At 40.9% G+C, this 25,044-nt stretch overlaps 1 protein-coding gene across 3 annotated transcripts in view; it reads left to right on the top strand.

Annotated features, from left to right (window-relative positions):
* Nucleotides 1-21,716, top strand: part of efl1 (elongation factor like GTPase 1) — a 59,593-nt gene extending 37,877 nt beyond the window's left edge. For all 3 annotated transcript variants that reach the window (XM_061670580.1, XM_061670581.1, XM_061670582.1), the window contains 8 exons: nucleotides 6,496-6,627; nucleotides 6,722-6,869; nucleotides 10,220-10,349; nucleotides 15,669-15,795; nucleotides 16,302-16,506; nucleotides 18,859-19,367; nucleotides 19,465-19,649; nucleotides 20,767-21,716. In XM_061670580.1, coding sequence (XP_061526564.1) covers nucleotides 6,496-6,627; nucleotides 6,722-6,869; nucleotides 10,220-10,349; nucleotides 15,669-15,795; nucleotides 16,302-16,506; nucleotides 18,859-19,367; nucleotides 19,465-19,649; nucleotides 20,767-20,955 — 1,625 coding nt within the window. In that variant the 3' untranslated portion in view covers nucleotides 20,956-21,716. The remainder of the gene's footprint in view (nucleotides 1-6,495; nucleotides 6,628-6,721; nucleotides 6,870-10,219; nucleotides 10,350-15,668; nucleotides 15,796-16,301; nucleotides 16,507-18,858; nucleotides 19,368-19,464; nucleotides 19,650-20,766) is intronic.
* Nucleotides 21,717-25,044: the final 3,328 nt, after the last annotated feature.

The following is a 25,044-nucleotide window of genomic DNA, read 5'->3' as shown; positions in this document are numbered from 1 at the left end:
GCGTGACTGGAGAATTCAACTTTAGTGTTAAACCCAAATTAAATGCAGAATGAGCTGGTGAAAAATCGCCGGCGACTTAAATGGGAATGCATTTTTTATATATATATATATATATATATATATATACACACACACACACACACACACACACTCATACAATTGTTCGTTTCCATCACCTTATAGCAGTGTGCCGGCCAGTATGTGGATTTTTAAAATATTATAATGATAATGATCATACTAATGCATCCAATTGAATGAGTGGATTGATTTGTAAAATAATTCAAAGGTTTGGATGGCCACTGTTGAAATAAATCTGTCATCCACCACACACATCCGAGGACCTCGCTTGTGTCTGCCTGCCTGCATACACGCCGATCGGACCTTTGACAAATCTGGTAATTTTTTTGGCCCACTGATGGTCAGGCCTCTAGTGATGGTATCCGACCTGCTGTGAAAGCTCATATTTTCTGTCACTTCCAATGCTAATGTCATGAATTTTATTCTCTCCAAATGCCTCAAATCAGTATCACTGGTAAAAACCTTCAAACTCTGTTGTGTGATAGAATCATTAATATCCATCCATGTATTTTCTACCGCTTACACAGTACAGCATCTTTATCTGTATTAGCCTTTTTCAATATGTCGTGCTAAGTGATGCAAAAAGTGTGTTTTCCAATCAACAGGTGTCGCTGTAGTCATAGCCGGATTGTTTTTCATGGAATCAGCCACTGGCTTGGATGCTCTGAGCACTGCCTCCCTGTAAAGCTAAGTCATCACTGTACTAACTGACGGATCAGCACCTGAAGCCTTGGACCAGTCTTGGCGCGTGCATGACGAGTAAGCAAGGCCTGTCTTCCCCTCACCCATCTGAAAGACCCAAGTGAGGCCGGGAACGTTTAATGGATGGCGGCACCGATCCCACCTAGAATACGCCCGTCCAGAGGATGATCGTCGTGATATCCAGTAGTGTCAGCGATGTCTTCCAGGGACCGAAGCTCCTGATGTGTCAGTTTTGTTCCCACAATGGCCCTCAAGTCACCCATCACCAACGAGATTCCCTGTATAGCGTCAGTAAATCGTTGCATGAAGGGGAAAGAAGTTTTTCACTTAAACGTGCGGTCAGACACACTAAAAGGAGTATACATACGTTTGGATGTGGAGAACAAACCATTCGGGGCACCTGGAATTTCCTGTTTTTGCTCCTATTTCTGGTCTTACCAAAACTCTTCCGCTCAGGGCCCTCTGCATCCGAGAGGGCCCGCCACCCACAGTTTGAGCAACACTGATTTCAAACAGTACAGATCCTCGCATTATCTCCGCAACTGGTGCTTGTACAGCAGAATCTTGTGCTGAAGAAGAAGCACAAGGCGGCGGAGCTGAAGGTTCACACCCCTCAGTGTGAGACCATTTTAAACCCTTCTCTTCTCTTTTTTTAACATTCTGTAATTTAGAGGTGGATGCCAATTGATAAAATATAGTCTATTTCAACATTTTATCAGCTCGACTGCGTAATCCTCTATCCTTAAACACATTTGTTTTTTTCCCGTCACCGTAATTCTTGTTCAAGCATCATGAATTTGAACCAAAACCTGTAATACGTTTTCTTGTTATTCTGAGGCAAAAAAGCCACCATCCTGGCATTCTTCCAACATCCCCTTCATCTTTTGTTTTCTTCCTCCTCCCCGGGATAGTTTCCTTAAAATATGGCCACATCAACATAATTTGTTCTCCTGTAATTTTACCCTCTACAATACCCTCGAGGTCAATCTTAATATTTTCTCCTTTCTACATAAACTCCGTTATAACAAATCAAAACACACAAAAAATTAAAGTTTTTATATTATTTTCTGTTTTGTCACCACACCAAAGTACCTCTATCGGGTTCGACTTCGGTCGCAGCTGGCTGTCCAACTGCTTCCTTTCTCTGAGGATATTGTTGGCCTATAATAAAACATCCACGTGTTCGCCGATATGTTTAAACTCACGGATTCCAAATCCGACACAATCCCACACGCGCTTTTATCAATACTGAATGTTAAATACACCTTTACTGAGCCCCGGATTATTTTCAACAAAATTCAGCCCACTCCTCATTCCACAATATCACAATTTAAATTAGCAGCAAATCAGGAGAATTTGAATGAACAGGCTTCTCCCTTACCTTTTTTAGAAGGCCGACCTGGATATTTGCAGAAAAAGAGGAGTAGCCACGGAGGTCCCAAGAAACTACTTTTCCGAGATCACGTCGGGGTCACCAATTTGTCGGAGCGTGTGCTTGTTCCTATTCACCCAGGGCCGGTGGCCCAGAATTACAAATCAATAAACTACCTGCTCACACTCACCCAAATGTGTGTTCGTTTTTCTCTAAGGTAATTACTCAAATAACTCACACAGGTTGCAATTTGATCTGTTTTATGTATCAGGTGCTCAGCAGGGTCCAAAGGTCAGAAATCCGGGCCGTTTTTTTCACTCTCCCTGCCACCGAACTCTCCTCCGATATGCAGATCTGAGAGGAAAAAAGGCACCTTTCCCCTCGGCCCCTCACATATATAGATTACAACACAAGCACGAGAAGGGGGGTGTTCCTCTAGCAGCTGGTTAGCCTCACTTGCCCCCCCAGCTGGTCATCTAGACCGCTGCCACTCTGGTTTTCACTGGTGGGGCCGACAGAATGATGATGATGTTTTTCCTCACATTGTCAGCTTGGAACATTCTCTAGCTCTTCTCCCTTTGCTGCTTCCTATAAATAAAGTTTATGCAAGGCAGCAGCTGAAAGCACGTAGCACAAGCGGTCATCCAAAGGCCACAGTTTTAAACAAGCCATACTAAATAAAAAAAACAACAACATAAGGATAATAGGACAATTCTAAAGGTAATATGTAACGAATCAGAATCATCTTTATTTGCCAGGTATGTCCAAAAAACACACAAGGAATTTGTCTCCGGTAGTTGGAGCCGCTCTAGTAAGACAACAGACAGTCAATTGACAGAGAACACTTTTGAGACATAAAGACATTGACAAAAAAAAAAAAAAACAGTCACTGAGCAGTAAAGGGTTGCTAGTTATCTGATAATGCTGGTACATTTTTCTTTTTTTTTTTGACAATTGTGCAAAAAGATGCAGAGTCCTCTAGCACTTAGAGCAGTTCGAATGACTAATATTGCAATAGTCCGGTGCAATGACCATTGTGCAAAGGGCGCCGAGACTTCAAGGAGTGTATGCGGTTTAAAGTGACGAGTAGTGTGATAATCTGGGACAATGTTGGTTGTGCAAATGTTGCAGATACTCCTCAATCAGTGTGCAAATGGAGCAGATGCTACTCTGGCCATTATTGGTCAACAACAGATATGCAAATAGTGTAGCGTGGCGAGACAACTACAGCGAGTGCACAAGTAATGTATAATTGGACTGGAGCGAGCTGGTCCGTGCAGACTTTGAGACAGGATGGGGACACATGGTCTGGGCCTGCCGCTTTGTTAGTCTATTGTTGTTTGAAGATGCGTCTCACATCCTGTTCATGAATGGTTAACGCAGAAGTCAGAGGTGTGATTGTGGTCGGGGGTTTGGCCGGGTGGGTTACAAAATCCAATCTGATCAATCAATCAATCAAAAAAAAAAAAATCAATTATTTTTGCTTACGAGTGGTCTGCATCTTGTGGTATGGCCTGTACATATAGTGGGTACTGAAATATCACACAGCCTTCAGTATGCAGACCCTTTGCTCAGATCAACTAACTAAAGTTTTTCTTATTTTTTGAATAAAAAATTATTATGGCAGAATCTAAGGTTTGGAACCATTTTAATATGGGTTTAAATTGAATCATTGAGAATAAATAGTTTATTTGACGTAAGAGTTTTGTTTAAATAGTCGCTATTCTTCCAAGTAGTGATATAGGTAAATTATTCTAGCGTATTAAATTCGCTGAGATTTTTTTTTCCAGAAGTGGTGTGTAATTAAGATTGGTAAACTCTGTGAGTTTTGTAAAAATATTAATACCTATATACTTAATGTTTCCTATAGGAATGGGGTAATCTGCGATTTGATCTGCAGGATTCCACAAATTTGCTGGGAGTATTGTTGATTTTGTCCAGTTTATAGACGAATCTGATAATTGTGAAAGTGTTTTAATGAGATTGGAGACTGCTTGTTAACTTTATCGAAAGGTTTGTGTGACATTATGATTGATTTGTATGCTGTAACATACTTATTAAATTTAATAGATGTCTGACATTATTTGTGGGACTTCTACCTTAAATGAAACCTGTCTGGTCATAGTGGATTATTGACGGGAGTACCTTTTCAAGTCTCGCTGCAAGGGCTTTAGAGATAATCAATCAATTATTTTTGCTTGTGGGTGGTTTTGACAATAATGACAACACATCAGGAGAACTACTTATCTTGAAGAGCCAGGGGGTGACGTTGGCATCACAGAAAAGTTGACCGTCGACGAACAGCTTGTCGACAACCGACCACGCTTGTTTGCCTTTCTCACGGTTGTTCTTCAACAGCGCGTACAAGATTTTATGCCTCTCATTGTTTTCCATGTGGAACTGGTCATTTATTCCAAAAGATGTCCCTTTGAGCTCACAACCTTTTGTTTTCACAAAAAGAAATTTGTTGGAAGTGTTCAAACTTTGCAAGGATGGGACATGGTCGGTTTCCTGGACAGGGGCTTCCTAATCGATGAACACATGTCGACTGTATCTTGCTGTATCGTGAGCGCGGACATGAACTTTTTAATCTGCGCCTCGCAGAGATTGGCGCGCATGCTTCTTGATTGAATGTCCAGCGTGGTTTCTTTCATGATTTTATATCAATCGGAAAACTCTCCAATCGGAGAGTTTTTAATTCCACTGTCGTTGTAATCATGTTTGATCGGAGCACAGCATTATCTAATCATAGCTCCTTCACCTGTTGCTGTGTAAATTTCAAGCTGTTTTTGAGCTCGGTGATTTCTTGGTGAAGCAAGTCGAGTGTAATTGACAATTTCTTGTCGCTTGAGAGGAGGACACTGGCTTGTAATTCTGGCGAACAGAGTACATCTTCTGTGGAGGTAATCTTCTTTCTCTTCAGCGACTGGTCAGTGCGGGAACTGGTATTCTCCATGACAGACGGGTTAGCGTTGACGTAGCTGTCGGTGAAAATCTCAAATAGCTCTCTATCACTGTTTAGAAAGATGGTGAAAGAGAAGAGAATAAAACTAAGCGAGAAACCGCCACTGAAAAAGGAAAAATACTTTGTCTTGTAGTAGCTGCTTTTTCTGGGTCTACGCAAGAGGTGCCGCCATGTTTTCTTCACCGGAAATCACGGTCTTTCGCGTTGTCACAGCATGCTCGCATTCTTCTTCGAACAGTGGATTGTGATACCTTCATCCCTGCCCTTTGGAGGTTTGCAGCGATGTCACTGACTGTTGTCTTTGGGTGTTTCGTCACAGCTCTCACAATGTTTCTGTCATCAACTGCTGTTGATACCCTTGGCCAACCTGTTCGATGCCTGTTGCACAGTACACCACTCTTTTCTTTCTTTTTCAGGACATTCCAAATTGTTGAATTGGCTATGCCCAATGTTTGTGCAATAGGTCTGATCGATTATACCTCTTCTCACAGTTTAAATTTTTTTTGTTTTTCTCCCATAGGTCTTTGTTTTCTTAACAGCAAATGCAGTTTTCACAGGTGAAACCCAAAGCCAAAAACAAGCACTATCTAATGTTTATAAGTAATCAATCTAAAAGGCAACAAACACCTGAGCATCTAGAAACACCCATCAGTCACAAGTTCCAATACTTTTGCTCACTTGAAAAGTGGGTGGCTTCAAACAAAAGGTGCTCTGTCCTAATTTTTTTAACACATCTCGATGTAAATACCATGAAATAAAAACTGGAATTCCGAACTTTTGTCCCATATTAATCTGTTGATCTGAATCCCAAATGCATTCAGTAGATAAAAACTAAGGAATTGACCTTGCCGTTCTTATACTTTTGGAGGGGGGGGGGGGGTGTAATTGAAGCAAGATGTTATAATCATCACTCTCACATGTCCAGTTTCACTTATCAAATGTTACGTTAATAATAGATTTATATACAGTGGCTGAAATAAGTACTAAACACGACACCATTTTTCTCATTAAATATATTTCCAAAGGTGCTATTGACATTAAAATTTCACCAGATGTTGGGAACCACCCAAGTAATCCATACATACAAAGAAAGTAGAATAAATAACCTCAGGAATTAAGTTGTGTGTAATAATGATATATTAAATACTTATTTCAGCCACTACGTGTGTGTGTGTGTGTGTGTGTATTTACTGCGGTTTTTATTTTTATTTTTTTTAGTTTTACATTGGTCTTTTACCAGTCTATAAAAAAAAAAAACATACTTTTTAACCCTTTTTTTTTTACAATATTATGATTGTGATAGCAGATTGGTCAGTGGTGCAGAATTTTGTTTTTTAAAATGTTTTTGTGTTTATTAATTGCTCCCATACTTTTTTAGGCATTAAAGGTCTGGAAGAGTTTATTTTGAAGTCAGCCACTATTTCAACGACTCCTGCTTGCCCACCCTTCACCCCACTCAACTTTGAAGCCTCACCCATTGTACGAGTTGCCGTAGAATCAAAACATCCAAGTAGGTCTTTGAAATTCCACAAATTACCTGTATTTTAAAATATATACTGTAGTTTTTATTCACGGATAACACTTTCTTTCCATTTATGCATCAGGTGAGATGCCAAAACTGGTGCGTGGGATGCGTCTGTTGAACCAAGCAGACCCCTGTGCTGAGGTTCTAATCCAAGAGACAGGGGAACATGTTTTGGTCACTGCTGGAGAGGTTCATCTCCAACGCTGCCTGGATGACCTCAAAAACCGGTCAGCGTGAGACTGTCTCTGTGTCATCAGAAAGTACTGTTCACTGGCATCTGGCATGTCTAAAATTAATAATAATTGAGATTGTAGCTGTTGTCTTTCCATGATGTATGTTTCTGAATATAATTTTAAAATAGCTCATCTATAAGAACTTGGGTTTGCAGGACCAAGAGGCTCACAGATCGAGTCCTGCTGCGGACAAAAACATTAAAATGTAAACCAGCTGATGGGTACCGGCAAGCCAGGCTTAATGCAGCTTGGGTTGTCGCTGAGGCAAAAACTCTGGCATAGGAGGACTTTGGTGAAGCTGTGGAGAACGACTTCCGGACGGCGGAGGAAATTCTCATCCACCATCTGGCATCTCTGGAAAGGAAAGCAGTGCACCATAAACATTGTGTGTAGTGGAGACGGGGCACTGCTGACCTCGACTCAGAACGTTGAAGTTGTCGGGATGGTTAAAAAGCTCCTTGGTGGCAGGGCCTTGGAGGTGATACCCCAAATGGCTCAACTTTGGTTTCATCTGACCACAGCACTTTCTCCTAGGCCTACCATGAGTCATTTCAATGTCCACTAAAAAAAATTAAAAGATGCCCTGAATTCTTGGTGAATGAGGTCTCAATTGCCTTCAGATCATGAAATCATTCAGTGTCGTGGGCATTTATGTTCGTCAACTAGTAGTAGTGAAACGCAGCAGAGGAGAGAGAAAGCGACTCGGTGTGGAAGTTGAGTTAAAAAGACAGAGAAACATCAGAAAATGGCCGATTAAAGGATGAACGTCAAAAATAAATGGCGCTGAAAATGGAACGACCAGTCATTTTGTTTACACTTCTCAGTGGGAAGTGTCCACTGGGAGCACATTACGAAGCAAAAAGCGAAAACAAACATAACCTCTAAAACGGTTGAATTAAGATTTGTTAAATTAAAATATGTAAAATTGTTTGAAACTTCACTGTTGTCAAGACCCCAAACAGAAAAGAGGAAATTAAAACTTTTTTTATTTTTCTGAAGTTAAGCACTTTATTTAAACGTATAACTTTCTTTTAATTTACTTGCTCTTATTCTGAAATGCAGCTTTACTTTTTGAGAGAACATTCCACAGTTATGCTCATATGTTTGATTACCCAGGTAGAATTTGTAACGTGTACAATTCAAGAAAACATGAAGGATCAGGCAAAACACGTTTTATTTTTCATGGGATTCAAATTAGACTTTGTCGTTCCTGATCTTGATGATTAGCCGCGCTAGCAAATCGGGCCAAGAAAGGGCTTTACTTTAAACTAATGCACTCAAATACAGAAATGCTAATGCATATTATGTTAAAACGTACACACAAATATCTCAGTATATTTCTGTGCTCTGTTGAGAGTAGTTTAGTTCTACTGAAGCTATTTTACAGTAGACTGTCAAAACAATACATTGGGGGGAAAAGAAAAATGTGTGCTGGATTTCACATGGCACAAATATGTTATCCTGAAATTGTTTTCACATCGCCATATCGATCACAGGGTTGCAAAAGAAATCATTGCATTTCCAATATCATGTAGCCCTATTTACAATGTTGATTTCTTTTGTGAGCTGGTTTCTGGCCTGTTTGTATAGGGCTCTGTCCCCACTCGGATAGGCGTCCTCTTTAGCCTGGCAGTGAACCACGGCTTGTTATTGAAAATGCAAAATGTCTTTGTTGGTGCACACTCGTCTTCACAGAAGCTGATATCAGATATACTAGTGTTTGTATATTCATCTGCCAGTTGGAGTTTCAAAGACCGTCTATCAGTCTGTGCAGTATTAACAGTCTTGAGGTTCCATCTTTGCTTCATCAGTCCACTTCTTCACTGTTTACACCACAGGGTTCTCATATTTAAGTTTGCGCCTGTATGTTGATATTTAGTGAATTAAACAGTGATCAGACAAGCCCAAAGCTGCACAAGGAATAGCACGGTACGAGTCCTTCAACGCTGTACAGCATTCGTCTAGAATGTTGTTTTCCCTGGTGGGAATGTCAATGTGCTACTTGGGTTAAGGGAGTTGGTGGTTGAGTTTTGCTTTTTTGAAGTCCCCAGGAATAATCAGGGGTGAATCTGGGTGCTTTTTTTTTTCGTTCGCTTGGTCAGGCAGTGTTTGCAGTGCGGCGTTCGTGTTGGCCTGTGGGGGGGGATGTAAACACCGGCGAATATTAAAGACACAAACGCGCGCGACGAGTAGAACGACTTACAGTTCAAAAACAGCGACAACTTGGCAAAAAGTAGTGGAGGCTAGGTTCAGACAGGAAATTGAGATTTGTGAGCAAGAGTATGGTTTCATGCCATGAAAGTCCACAGCAGATGCAGACTTTGCTGATTGCAAAGTACAGGAAAGGTCAGAAGGAGTGACCAGGTGGAACTGTGAATCCAGGTACCAAGGGTAGCCCCCTTCCCACTATGCAAAGTGTTAATGGTGTACTGTTTCCCCTCATGTGTTGCTGGAAGGTTGACCAGAATTTCCCCAAACCCATCCAGAAGGCTTTCTCCATAACCTCACCAAACTCCCACCCCCTCTGAGTTTTGGCCTTAGCAACCTCTGAAGCCGCGTTCCAGTCGGCCATCAGCTACCTCTGGTGTTCTAATGGTCAAAAAGGCCTGATCATCTTGAATCATCGAAACTGGACTGTTCTGGTAGTCTCAGAAGGCGTTGCGCCGATCATCCGAGGAGACTTCATCAGTTCATGCAAGACTATGTAGGATAGCACTATACTGTTTCCCAAATTGTGTCATTCTTTGGGAATGCAAAACGACTGTCGTTAAGATGCCTTGCAGGGAGGCCACTATCTGTCAACGAGGCGTTTGGTGGAAACTCTCTCTTATTCCATATTGGAATATTTTAATTGTAGTATTTCAATATGGAATATGAACAACAGGCAAAAATCAGCCAACTGCTGTCCTACAATATTTGCAGGAACTGTTGAAACCTGCTCAGATTAGAGGAAAAACGACTTGTAAAACAACCAGCACAGTCCAGTTGCGATCGATTCAATACTTTGAGAATGAAATGATGGTGGTGAATGAGAATATTCACAGGCATACTTTAGCTTGACAACATCCCTCACCACCAGTGTCCACCAACGGGTTCGGCATTACTGCCAGGACAGGTACAAACCGCCTTGCGGCCATACTTTTGGTCAGCCGCATCAACAATGGAGGCACAGAAAATGTTCCATTTGGACTCGCCTCCCCCACGACATGGTCAAAGCTCTGCCGGAGTTGGGTGTTGAAACTCAATTCTGACACACGTCTGTAAAAGACATATGGCCGCAAGTAATCATCTGTAATTATTGGCAGTAATTAACATATAACGAGATTTTGACTTCGTTTTCAAAGGTTTGCTAAAATTGAGATCAGCGCATCTAAGCCCATCATTCCATTCAGAGAGACAGTGGTGCGCCCTCCAAAAGTGGACATGGTCAATGAAGATCTTGGGAAGCAACATAAAGTGGCCATCATTCACCAGGTGAGTGAATCTCTCTGTTATTGTACACCATCTGAGGCATGGCTTATTTGGTACCTGGCCATAAGAATCTATTTTTTAAACTATTTGAATCTGAAGGGTCTTTTCTTTTGAGAACTGATAAACTCAGTTCAGTCTGTGGTTGTTTTCCACCCTTGTCGCTTTTGCAATCACAACCCTTTCTAGAAACCCCAATTCCAATGAAATTGGGACATTGTGTAAGATGTAGATTTAAAAACAGAATACAATGATTTGCAAATCCTTTTCAACCTAGAGTCAGTGAAGACACTACAAAGACAAGATATTAAGCGTTCAAATGGATGGACTATTTTTATTTGTATTTATTTTTTGGTTATTGCAAATATTTACTCATTTTGAATTTGATGCCTGCAACACGTTCCAAAAACCTGTGACAGGTATGTTTACCACTGTGCTACATCACCTTTCTTTTTAACAACATTCAATAAGCATTTCGTAACTGAGGACAGTGTTGAAGCGTTGTAGGTGGAATTCTTTCCCATTTTTGCTTGATGATTGCTGTTGTTCAACAGTCTAGGGTCTCCATTGTCGTATTTTGCACTTCATAATGCGCCACACATTTTCAAAGGAAGGACAGGTCTGGACTGCTGGCACGCCAGTCTAGTACTCTTTTACTACGCAGTCATGCTGTTGTAACGTGCAGAAGGTGGCTAGGCATTGTCTTGCTGAAATAAGCAGGGACGTTCCTGACGTAGCTTAGATGGCAGCATATGTTGGTCCAAAAACTTTGTACCTTTCAGTATTAATCGCGTCTTCACATGAGACGTGTGTTACCCATGCAATGGAGACTACCACACCACCATACCATCACAGATGCTGGCTTTTGTACTTTGCGCTGAAAACAATTTGGAAGGTCCTTTTCCTCTTTAGCTTGGAGGACACGACTATGATTTCCAATAACAAGCTGAAATTTGGACTTGTCAAATCACGGCACTTTTCCACTTTCCGTCAGTCCATCTCAGATGAACTCCGGCCCAGAGAAGCTGGTGGCATTTCTGGGTGTTGTTGATATATGGCTTTCACTTTGGATGGGAGAGTTTTAACAACAAACTGTGTTAACGGACAACGGTTTTCTGAAGTGTTCGTTACAAAATGATGCCAATTTTTAATGCAGTGCCACCTGAAGGATCGAAGATCACGTGAATTCATTGTTGTTTCGGGCTTACCGCTTAAGTTAAAAGATTTCTCCGGAGTCTCTGAATCTGATGTTGATATTAAGCACTGCAGATGATAAATTCCCTAAATTCCTTGCAATTGTACATTGAGAAACATTCATAAACTGTTGGACTAATCACTTACGCAGTTGTTCACAAAGTGGTGAACCTCGCCCCATCCTTGCTTGTGAACAACTGAGCCTTTCGGGGTTGTTCTTTTGATACCCAATCATGACACCTGTTTCCAATTAACCTGTTCACCTGTGCAATATTCCAAAGGGTGTGTTTTTTAGCATTCCTCAACTGTCCGACAGTAACGTTCATTAGTTTGAACATCATCGTTGTATTCTGTTTTATTTACATTATATACAAAGTCTCAACTTCATTTGAATTGGGGTTTGTAAAATTAGTTTTAAATAAAATAAATGTTGAGGGAGGGAGGATATGATCTGATTCAAATCCACAGGGAGACGAAGCTCAGTTCTCCAAATGATTGTTATGATGATTATAATAAACTTTATTATGCTTTACTCTATACAGGCCAATCCTGCAGTTGGTAATGTTTTTTAAAGACCCTGTAAACTGACAAATTAAAAAAAAATAAAAAGTTAATTAAATTTAACACACCATAGAGAAGAGTCTGCCAAATTTGAATGACTAAAAAATAAATAAATCAAGTATATGAAATCTGGCTTCAAAATGGCGAAGAAACAACACATTGTGTCAGCTTTGAGTTGCTGTGGGTGTGCCCACAATAAACCTTTCACTGTCGGTGAAATACGTGCCTTTTCTCCCAGCTCGTTGCGAGCGATGCACATGCTCTCACGGGCCGTAGAGAGGTTATCTGTGGTGGTCAGGCAGCTTCTGAAATAAAAATAGTTTCTGAGCCCCGGCACGGCTGCAGGTCATTACGCCGGGGGCTCAGAGACAATTTTTACCTCATTCAGCACTGTTGAAATACAGCGGGTCGTCAGTGGAATGGAGTGCTCGCCATGGGCCGGCCACAGCAGCAAAATGCAAAAAAAAAAATTTTCTCATGTTCCTCGCCCCGCGCCATTGCAGGCGGCCGGCAAGCACTCTGAGGCTGACAGCCTATACGCTGGTGAGCAGATCTGCAGCTCTGCTGGCAGCTACCATCTACTCACGCTGGTGGGCAAGCATGGGGCGGTGGAGGCGTCGGGTTTACCGATGCCTTTCTCTGCGCCGCGCATGGGGGCACACGGCAAGGAAGTTGTAGCCCAAATAAAACCAAATTAAACAAAACAAAAAAACAACAACACTTAACACTTCAGGGAAGATGTTTTTTTGCATGATGTGTTGCATGAATAGATTGATGGCTAACTACACACATGTAATGGTAGAAATTTTTTTATCAATAAGGAACTGGTAATTGCGCCAAATCGCTACAGCTAAATTGAGGGCGCTGAGTACTGATATAGTGAACGAGGGGCAATTAAGGGCCATAATGTACACCCAAACCCAAGTGCGTAATTGGGGTTGTTTTTAGCCCCGTCCAATAAATCCAGATAACTGAGATGGTGAAAAATTGTTTAACCCTATACAGCGGCTGAAATAAGTATTTAACATGTCACCATTTTTCTCATTAAATAAATTTCCAAAGGTGCTATTGACATGAAAATTTCACCAGATGTTGGGAAAAGCCCAAGTAATCCATACATACAAAGAAAGTAGAACAAATAAACTCAGAAATTAAGTTGTGTAATAATGTGAAATGACACAGGGAAAAAGTATTGAGCACGCCAACTGGTATTTATTTAATACTTTATACAAAAGCCTTTGTTTGGAATGACAGCTTCAAGATGCCTCCTGTATGGTGAAACTAGTCTCATCCATTGCTCTAGTATGATTTTGGCCCATTCCTCCACACAAGCAGTCTTCAAATCTTGAAGGTTCCTTGGGCTTTTTTATGGACCTTGAGTTTCAGTTCTTTCCATAGATTTTCGATTGGATTCAAGTCCGGTGATTGGCTGGGCCATTCTAGCAGCTTTATTTTTTTCTTTGAACCCAATTGAGTTTCCTTGGCAGTATGTTTTGGATCATTGTCCTGCTGAAATGTCCACCCACATTTCATTTTCATCATCCTCGTAGATGGCAGCAGGTTTTTGTCAAGAATGTCTCTGTATATTTGCCCATTCATCCTTCCTTCAATAATGTGAAGTTTACCAGTACCATTTGCTAAAAAGCAGCCCCTCACCATCACGTTCCCACCTCCAAACGTCACTGTTGGTGTGGTGTTTTTAGGATGAGTGCCAATTCTCAGCCAAACGTGGTGTGCATTATGGCATCCAAATAGTTAAATTTTGCTCTCATCCGACCAGTCTATATTCTCGCAGTATTTAACGGGGTTGTACAAATGTTGTTCAGCGAACTTTAAACGAGTTTTGTAATTTTCAGCAAATGGGGTCTTGCGTGGTGAGCGTGCATTCAGGCCATGGCGGCGGAGTGCATTACTCACTGTTTTCCTTGTGACAACAGTACCTGCTAATTCTGGGTCTTTTTGAAGCTCTCCACTGGTGGTCATTGGCTCTTGGACAACTCTTCTGATTATTCTTTGCACTCCTCTGTCAGAAATCTTGCGAGGAGCACCTGATAGATGTATATTTATGGTGGTATGATTAGTTTTCCACTTACGTATTATGGCCTCAACCGTGCTCACTGGAACGTTCAGAAGCTTAGATATGCGCCTGTAACCAATGCCATCGTTATGTTTCACAACAATTAGTTTGCGATGGTCTTGAGACAGCTCTCTGCTCTTACCCATCATGAGATGTCTTGACTCAGACCTTGGCAATGAGACCTTTTTGTCGGGCATCAATAAGGACGGAACCAGCTGATATTAATTTGTACTGACAAGTGGATTGCTGTTTGATTATTGATAGATTTTAGGTATTGTCTTGGCTATCCATGCCTTTTTGCACCTCCCTTTCTTCATATGTTCAATCCTTTTATCTGTGTCATTTCACATTTTTACACACAACTTAATTTCTGATCTTATTTGTTCTACTTTCTTTGAATGCATGGATTACTTGGGTTGTTCCAAACATCTGATGAAAGGTTCAGGTCAGTAGCACCTTTGGAAGTATATTTAGTTAGAAAAATGGTGACGTGTTAAATACTTATTGCAGCTGGTGTATCTCAACAATCCAGTACTCAATTTTGCTAAATTTTTTCATGTTTTCAGCGCTTGTCTTCAAACATATGTAATGTTCTAAGAAACAAAAAATGAAAATGCCTTTACAAGACTTTTAACGTTGCAGAAATTTAACACCGTATACTGCTACATTCCAAATGTGATTATGTCAGAATAATAGGCATTTCTAACAGCGTTAAACAAGTGAAAATCATCATGCATTTTTATATGCAAAATCCTCTCGGACCCTCCACATCCCGGTCACCAGCTCTTCCTTCCCTCAGGTAGGCGCTACCGTTGCAAATGCAAACTAGAACTAGCAGACATTCCAACAGCTTCTTCCCTCTTGCGCTCAACTTCTTAAACACCTAACCTACAATTCTATTGCAACATGCTGGCAATTGTTTTTTGACTTGAGTTCGTCGTCACATTTCTGTTGGGCCAATTATATATTACTCGTGCACTCACTGTAGTAGTCTCGACATGCTGTACTATTTGAATATCTGTTGTTGACCAATACTGGCCACTCATGCCAGAGTAGCATCTGCTCCATTTGCACACTGACTGTGGAGTATCTGCAACATTTGCACAATCAACATTGTCCCAGATTATCGCGCTACTCGTCACTTTAAACCGCATACACTCCTTGAAGTCTCGGCGCCCTTTGCACAATGGTCATTGCACCGGACTGTTGCTATATTAGTCATTCAAACTGCTGTAAGTGCTAGAGGACTCTGCATCTTTGTACAATTGTCAAAAAAATATATATATATACCGGCAGTACCAGATAACTATTAACCCTTTATTGCTCAGTGACTGTTTTTTTGTCAATCTCTTTATCTCTCAAAGTGTTCTCTGTCAATTGACTGTCTGTTGTCGTACTAGAGCGGCTCCAACTACCGGAGACATTCCTTGTGTATTTTTTGGACATACTTGGCAAATAAAGATGATTCTGATTCTGATATGTACGTTTGTTAGGTAAAAGAGGAAGGGTCTCATAGTCGTTCTTCAGAGACCCTTCATGTCGACAGCAGCGGTTTGGTCACACTCACCACCCCCAATAAACTGGCCACGGTCAGCGTCCGTGCCATCCCCTTGCCACAGGGTAAGACCTAAATACACACCATTGATTAACTTGGTTTCCGTAGCCCTCACTAATCTTCAACAGAGTAGGCACTCTGTTTTGTTTAACATACAATAGACAGACAGACAGATAGATGGAGTGATAACAGTGATGCAGTGAAATGCTCCACTGACAAGAAATGGCCAAATGAGAATAAAGCTCGAGTATATATAAATGTCTGTAATTTGTTAATTATTCAAATATGTTGAATGTATTGATAGTTATGGGACAGTTTTAATAGCTATAAATAAGTAGTATTAACTCCATTTGCTCCCCATTCCCCAGAGAATCCACTGCAAAGTCATCCTCCTTAACTTATAAACCTTCCCTAACATCCTATAAGTCATGAACTGTTAATGCAGCAAATGTGTTTTAACTGATTTATTGTTTTTTTTTTTTTGGGGGGGGGGGGTCTACAGATGTGTTCAGAATACTTATTTTTGTAATCATCACTCCTGTGTACAGTGCTAACGTATCTTTTATTTCAGAGGTGACTTGTCTTTTGGAGAACAGCTCAGCACTAATTCGAACTCTAGAACAAGTCAATATGTCCTTGAGGGAGGGTAGGAATCAAGACGTTAGTGCAAGGACCTTGGAAGCCATTGCTGACCTCAAGGCCCAAATGGAGCACATGCTCCAGGGAAGGAAGTGGATGAATGCTGTGGAACATATCTGGGCCTTTGGACCTCGCAGGTTTGGAAATGACTTTTTTTTTATTTTTTTTGTTTTGTTTTTTCCTCCCGATGCCATAGTCAGAGGTGGGCAGAGTAGCCAAATATTGTACTCAAGTAAGAGTACTGTTACCTTTGAATAATATGACTCAAGTAAAAGTAAAAAGTAGTCCTCCAAATATTTACTTAAGAGTAAGAAAGTACTCAATGAAAAAAATACTCAAGTAAAGAGTAATTTGTGAGTAACTTCTGATTATTATTATTATTTTAAATCAGAGCATTAACATCAAATAAAAAAAATTATATATGGGAGGCGACACACACCTACCACCATTTAAATGTTTAACTGCCAAAAAAACAACAACACATGCATTGGGGCCTACAGAAACATTTGCTTTATTCGCTTAAATGACTTCATGAAGAAGCTGACTAGACAGTACATAAAAAATTATCATTCAGTTGAATCAATTTTATTGCTAATCTTTGACATATCCAAGCCTAATCACTCACCACCAAAGCCCTGTCACCCTACTATTTGTTATATGGAACAATAATTTACTTTTTGCATTTTTTGGGTGGTAATACAAACTCAATAATTGAAATAATAACAACCAAATTTTTTAGTCAGTAATAGAAAAAAGCAAACATTGTGTAGCAGTTGGTTTTCTGCCTCAAATGTTTGTAAATTTGTGGAGGGCAAAAGGCTTCATCTCCAAACAGCAGCTCTCGAAGACAATTTGTGAATACCCTTTCACGTACAGTAGAGCTTTTCTACCTTCAAGGTACTCAAAGATATTTATTCACCAACTGATAGTGCAGAACCAGGAGCAACTGGAGGTTTAGTATTTTGCTCTAGAACACTTCGACATGGTCACAAGGGCTCAGAATCGAACCCATCTGAGCCATGCCGCCATCCACAAATGAAATGCAGGCATTACGCCACATAACTACAGTGGGGCAAAAAAGGTATTTAGTCAACCACCAATTGTGCAAGTTCTCCCACTTAAAAAGATGAGATAGGCCTGTAATTTTTTTTATACCTCACCTATGAGAGATAAAAATGAGGGGGGGGGGGGGGAGCCAGAAAATCACAGTCTGATTTTTAAATAATTTATTAGCATATTATGTTGGAAAATAAGTATTTGGTCAAGAACAAAAGTTCATCTCAATACTTTGTTATATACCCTTTGTTGGCAATGACAGAGGTAAAACATTTCACAAGTCTTCACAAGGTTTTCACACACTGTTGCTGGTATTTTGGCCCATTCCTCCATGCAGATCTCTTCTAGAGCTCTGATGTTTTGGGGCTGTCGCTGGGCAATACAGGCTTTCAACTCCCTCCAAAGATTTTCTATTGGGTTGAGATCTGGAGACTGGTTAGGCCACTCCAGGACCTTGAAATGCTTCTTACGAAGCCAATCCTTCATTGCCCGAGCGCTGTGTTTGGGATAATTGTCATGCTGAAAGACCCTGCCACGTTTCAACTTCAATGACAGCAAGCGCTGATTCTTTGGAGGGAGTTGAGAGTCTGTGTTGCCCAGCGTCAGCCCCAAAACATCACAGCTCTAGAAGAGATATGCATGGAGGAATGGGCCAAAATACCAGCAACAGTGTGGGAAAACCTTGTGAAGACTTGCAGAAAACGTTTGACCTCTGTCATTGCCAACAAAGGGGATATAACAAAGTATTGAGATGAACTTTTGTTCTTGACCAAATACTTATTTTCCACCATAATTTGCAAATAAATTATTTAAAAATCAGATGTGATATTTCTGGATATTTTTTTTTTCTCATTTTGTGTCTCATAGGTGAGGTATACCTATGATGAAAATGACAGGCCTCTCTCATCTTTTTAAGTAGAACTTGCACAATTGGTGGCTCACTAAATACTTTTTTCCCCCCACTGTACCCATGAAATAACAGTTTCAATGGATGAGAGTGTTGTTAATGTTACATCGAAGAGGAACACGTTAACTTCATCATTTTTCTTTTGGTCGAAATTGGATTTATTTATTTTTTTTGTTAATGATCTAGTAGGACTTTTTTTTAACCACTTAGTTTTTGTTTTTGTAACTATTATGAGTAATTCTGTGTTTGTGTATCGGGGATACTGTTTCCGTTGTGGTGGTTTGTTCAATAAATTATTGATATAGAAGCTATTTTAATTGTTGCTGCTGAAGACATTTTATTCACTGAAAATTGAATTGACTGATTACAAAAATGAATAAAAACAGCATATGCTGAATAATTTGAAGCACAGTCCATTTGTAAAGAATGAATGAAAAGGTTTTTTTCAAATGTGACCTCTAAAATACACAAATGTGCAATCATTTGTTGGTTTGAAACTCTGTTTTTCGTTTGTCAATGCTTTAAGGTATGGCCCAAACATTCTGCTAAACAAGCTGGATGGTTATCAGCGGCCATCTCTGTGGCAGTGTCTTTGTCGTGAAGATAAAGATGGAGCTCAGGCACCCATTACACGAGATTTTGATAACAGCATTGTCAGTGGCTTCCAGTTAGCAACCCTGTCAGGGCCGATGTGTGAAGAGCCTCTCATGGGGGTCTGCTTCGCCATTGAGAGATGGGATATACAGTCTTTAAACTCACCATATCAAAATAACTTGGAGGAAAATCCCACATTTCAAGAGGCTTCAGGAGCTAGCAAAGCACTGGAAAGCTCTGATGCTTTGGAGGTCAACCCCACCGAGCCGAGCCAAGTCAAGCGCTTGCTGGAGACTACTTCTACAGACTGCTACGGGCCTGTCTCAGGCCAGCTAATTGCTGCCGTAAAGGAGGCATGCCGCCACGCTTTCCAGGCTCAGCCCCAGAGACTTATGGCCGCGATGTATACCTGTGAAATCATGGCCACTGCAGAGGTTCTGGGTAAGAGACTGGTAACTCTCTTGTCCTGAAGATTTCTTCATCTACATTTACACCATGCTTTGGTTGTGGTCTTACACTGTGTCTTCTCGATATCCAGGCCGAGTATATGGTGTGCTTGGGAAGCGAGAGGGCCGCATCCTCCAGGAAGAAATGAAAGAAGGAACAGAAATATTCATCATCAAGGCTGTTCTGCCTGTAGCTGAGAGTTTTGGTTTTGCAGATGAATTTCGCAAGAGGACCAGTGGGCTAGCCAGTCCACAGATGGTCTTCAGTCACTGGGAGGTAATTAATCTGATGCCCATATACAGGTGCAAGAAAAGTATGTGAACCCTTTGGAATTATCTGGATGTCTGCATAATTTGGTCATATAACTCCTAGGCTAATGACTTCTCAGAGAGCTAATCAGACTCAGGATTCAACCAACCGCGAGTCCGAGCATGGTGACGAATCATTGTGGAGTGGCAAGGTCGACTAGTCGACAACCACCAGTCCGCGGGCCATTTGGTACCGGGCTGTGCCCCCAGCACATATTTATTTATTTATTTTGTATAGACCGGGAAACAGAAGACCCAGCCATTAACAGTGAGATAAAGATAAGCGTATCAAAACAAAAATGATCATTTGCATATTAGCATGTCACTTCCTGTCAAAGTACCCGTATCGCGCATCTGATCATCAGTGATCTGACTGCTTTCAAACATACCCAAATATTGTACTCAAGTAAGAGTACTGTTACTATAAAATAATGACTCAAGTAAAATTAAAAGTATTAAAAGTATTCCACCAGAAAAATACTTGAGTAAGAAAGTACTCTGTGGAAAAACTATGAAAGTACTGATTAAATGATGCTAACTTATGATTTATATGGCGGGATGGTATACAACTGGTTAGCACATCTGCCTCATAGTTTTGAGTACCCAGGTTCAAATCCGGCCTCGCCTGTGTGGAGTTTGCATGTTCTCCCCGTGCCTGCATGGGGTTTTCTCCGGGTACTCCGGTTTCCTCCCACATCCCCAAAACATGCATGGTAGGTTAATTGAAGACTCCAAATTGCCCATAGGTGTGAATGGTTGTTTGTTTATGTGTGCCCTGCGATTGGCTGGCGACCAGTTCAGGGTGTACCCCGCCTCTCGCCTGAAGATAGCTGGGATAGGCTCCAGCACGCCCGCGACCTTCATGAGGATAAGTGGCACGGAAGATGAATGAATGAATGAATTATAATTATATATATAAAATATATTACAATAATTCAATTGTCTGCCATTGAAATTCATTAATTTAGCTCATATGTGTACCAACTGAGCTGTCATAAAATTTCACAAAACAATTGTAATAATAGCATACCATTAACATCTAATGTTGTCTTTCTAGGATCACAAACTCTCTGTTCCTTCCTTAGGTGATCAGCAGTGATCCATTCTGGGTTCCTACCACTGAGGAAGAATACCTGCACTTTGGAGAAAAGGCAGACTCAACTAACCAGGCACTCAAATACATGAATGCTGTCCGTCGCCGAAAGGGCCTATATGTGGAGGAAAAGATAGTTGAACATGCAGAAAAGCAACGAACCCTAAGCAAGAACAAATAGACAAAATCTCTTTTCTACTCCACCAGATGAGACAGACGCCGCTGTTCAGCAGTGTTTGCAGTAAGCAAAATCTGCCTGACTGAAGTGCTGAGCCTTTAAATATTAGTATATTTCCATGCCTAACTAGCCATGCCATGCCTAACTATCCGATATGTAGTTAGGCAGGGAATCATTGTTGGATTTCATTCAATTAAAGAAATATATATTTTTATTGAACAGTAACTATTTGTGTAAAAGTTTTTACCTAATACAGATTTGAAAATTTAACATTGTTTTACAATTTCTATGTGGCTGGTACTCATTAAAAAAAAAAATATATTATTTATAAAACTCTGGACACAAGGTCATCCTTTAGAACAGGCGTGTCAAACCTACGGCCCACCTGCCAGAACCAGCTCGTCAGGTTCTGCTATTTATCAATAAATTAACTGTTGTTGCTATTTTTTTTCCACTGGAGGGCACATTGAGGACCCCTTAAGTCGTAGAAAGTCTGGTCACTTTGTAAACTCTGCATTGCTCTGTTATTGGTTTATATGCACCATGTTGTTACCCAGCGTCTCCATTTCCTCCACAGGCGTGCGGTTAACTGCGATGGCTTTGCCTAGTTTTTGCTATTTATAAGTGGATTTTTGTCCAAATTATTTGCTGTGTCTCTAGACTTCCACTCATCACGGACAAGGTGTATGGATGAATCTTTTCCTGAAAACCCCAGAAAGGCTACTTATTCATTTAAAAACAAAAATAAAGTATTTCTTTTTGAAGCGTGAGGCTAATTGTTTCTCTATGGTAAGTAGTAGCTAGTCGCTGTCAAATATCGCTCACACTCAATTGTTTTGGATTGTTTTAGCATGTTAATATTTAACTCTTACTGGACGTACTTCCGTGTTGGCTGCGATGATGTGTCAATAAAATTTGTTCAAGTATACCACACGAAACTCGTATAAAAAGGCATGTATTAAATATATAATTGCACATTGGGATGAATCAAATTTGGTCCAAGTTGGTTTGTGGACAGCTGTGGCTCAGTTGGTGGAGCGGGTCGAGTCCCTCCTCAGACTGTCCGTTGTCGAAGTGTCTCCTAAACCCTAAATTGCCCACAGTGGGCCTGGCGGTGCCTTGCATGATGGCAGCCGCTCAGTGGTGTATGACTATGTAAATAGATCAGTGTGAGCCTCTGTAGAAAGTTTTGGCAACCGTGATTATATAGATCAGTGATTCTCAAAGTGTGGTACTAGTACCTGTACGTGAAAGAATCACTTCCCAAGTACAGTTCAGTTGTATTTCTTTTTAGTATAATACATTTATATTATATTTTAAAAGTTTTTAAAATGTTAATTTGGAACATTAATATTTAATGTTAATCTTAATTGAATAATTGTTTTAAATAAAAAAACATTTCTTACTGTACTTAAGTGTGGTATTAATATTTAAATTGTGCATAATGTTACAGTGGCTTACAATAATAGCAAATATACTTTTTAGAGGTCTATTAGGCTATTTTATTTTAATATTTGTCATGATGGTGGTACTTGGAGAGCCAGTAAGTATATTTTTAGGTGGTACTTAGTCTAAGATTGAGAACCACTGGTGTAGATAAAGAAAGATAAAGATATAGTAGATAAAGCATTATATACAGTCCCCTCCAAAAGTATTGGAACGGCAAGGTCGATTCCTTTGTTTTTATCTACTGAAGACATTTGGGTTTCAGATCAAAAGATGAATATGAGACCAAAGTTCAGAATTCCACCTTTTATTTCATGGTATTTACATCAAGATAAACGACTTAAGCCACCCACTTTTCAAGTGAGCTATTGTATTGGAACATGGAACTGATGGGTGTTTCTCGTTGCTCAGGTGTTGCCTTTTTTGATTGCTTAAACATTAGTGCTTGTTTTTGGCTTTGGGTTTCACCTGTGAAAACTGCATTTGCTGTTAAGCAAACATGAAGAGCAGAAAGCTGTCTATGTGAGAAAAGCAAACCATTTTGAAGCTGAGAGAAGATCAAATCGATCATAGCTATTGCAAAAACACGATCATAGCTATTGCAAAAACAATGGGCATAGCCAATACAACAATTTGGTCCGTTTGTTCTATCAGACTCTGTTCCACTTTCGCCATTGTTATTGCTTTATTCCTTGTTACAGAAAGGAAAGTAAAAACGGCGAGTGGAAATTATTATTCACTTTAAGTTAATTTAATAATGTATGTTCCAATAGTTTTGCTCATTTGAAAAGTGGGTGGCTTCATACTGCAGTGTCCTGATTTGTGTAAATACCATGAAATAAAAGCTGGAGTTCTGAACTTTTGTCTCATGTTCATCTTTTGATCTGAAACCCAAATCTCTTGAAAATGCAACAAAAACAAAGGAATTGACCTTGCCTCATTATTCTCGGGGACTTTAACAAAGTCAAAAAGTCAAACTAAACTCAACCACAAACTCCCTAAATACAAGCAGCACATCGACTGTCCTACCAGGGAAAATAACATTTTAGACCACTGCTATACTACGCTAAAAAAACGCATCCCATGTTACACCTCGTGCAGCCCTGGGCTCGTCTGATCACTGCTTAATTCACTTAATGCCAACATATAGGCAATAACTTAAATGCGCAAAGCCTATGGGGAAAGCAGTGAATAAGTGGACCAATGAAGGAAAGATGGAACTTCAAAGCTGTTTAGACTGCACAGACTGGAATGTCTTTGAAAATTCAGCTGGAAGCCTGGATGAATATACGGACACTTACATCATATGTCAGTTTCTGTGAAGAGGTGTGTGTACCAACAAAGTCATTTTGCACATTCAACAACAACAAGCCGTGGTTCACTGCCAAACTTAAGCAGCTTCGCCAAGCCAAGGAGGACGCATATCAGATTGGGGACAGGGCCCTGTATAATCGCGCAAGAAACCAGCTGACTAAAGAAATTAACATTGCAAAGAGGAACTATGCAGCAAAGTTGGAATAACAGTTTAGCGCTAACGACTCTAAATCAGTCTGGCATGCATTCCAATCGCTGACAAATTACAAGCGACAATCCCCCCGAAGCTGAGAACAATAGCACACTAGCCAACGACTTGAACACCTTCTACTGCAGATTTGAAAAGGACACTTTCACACCCCACACTCACCCAGCCGCAACACCGATCACTATCACTCCACCGACTTCTGCATTAACCATCCGCGAACAGGATGTGAGACGCATCTTCAAACAACAAAAGATTAACAAAGCGGGAGGCCCAGACCATGTGTCCCCATCCTGCCTCAAAGTCTGCGCGGACCAGGTCGCTCCAGTCTTCACACAGATATTCAATAAATCTCTGGAACTGTGCAAAGTACCATCCTGTTTCAAACGCTCCACCATCATTCCAGTCCCCAAGAAACCTACAATCTCGGGTTTAAATGACTACAGGCTTGTCGCCTTGGCATCTGTGGTCATGAAGTCCTTTGAACGTCTCGTGTTGGACCACCTCAAGAGCGTCACAGATCCCCTGCTGGACCCCCTGCAGTTTGCCTACCGAGCGAACAGGTCTGCGGATGATGCAGTCAACATGGGACTGCACTTCATCCTAGAACACCTCGACAGTGCAGGGACCTACGTGAGGATCCTGTTCGTGGACTTTAGCTCAGTGTTCGACACCATCATCCCTGAACTCCTTTCAACCAAGTTTCTCCAGCTCAGCGTCTCACCTGCAATCTGCCAGTGGATTTACAGCTTTCTGATGGGCAGGACACAGCAGGTGAGGCTGGGGAAGGCCACCTCATCCACACGCAGCATCAGCACTGGGGCGCCCCAAGGTTGTGTCCTCTCTCCGGTGCTCTTCTCTCTCTACACGAACGATTGCACCTCAGCGCACCCGGCTGTCAAACTCCTGAAGTTAGCAGATGACACCACTATCATCGGGCTGATCAAGGACAGTGACGAGTCTGCATATCGACAGGAAGTGGAGCGGCTGGAGCTGTGGTGTGGCCGTCACAACCTGGAGCTGAACACGCTCAAGACTGTAGAGATGATCGTGGACTTCAGGAGGCATCCTTCGCCACAGCTGCCCCTCACGTTGTCCAGCTGCCTTGTGTCAACCGTCGAGACCTT

The sequence above is a fragment of the Phycodurus eques genome, chromosome 2, assembly GCF_024500275.1.
Source record: "Phycodurus eques isolate BA_2022a chromosome 2, UOR_Pequ_1.1, whole genome shotgun sequence".
NCBI lineage: Eukaryota > Metazoa > Chordata > Actinopteri > Syngnathiformes > Syngnathidae > Phycodurus > Phycodurus eques.
This window is presented reverse-complemented; position numbering and strand designations above follow the sequence as displayed.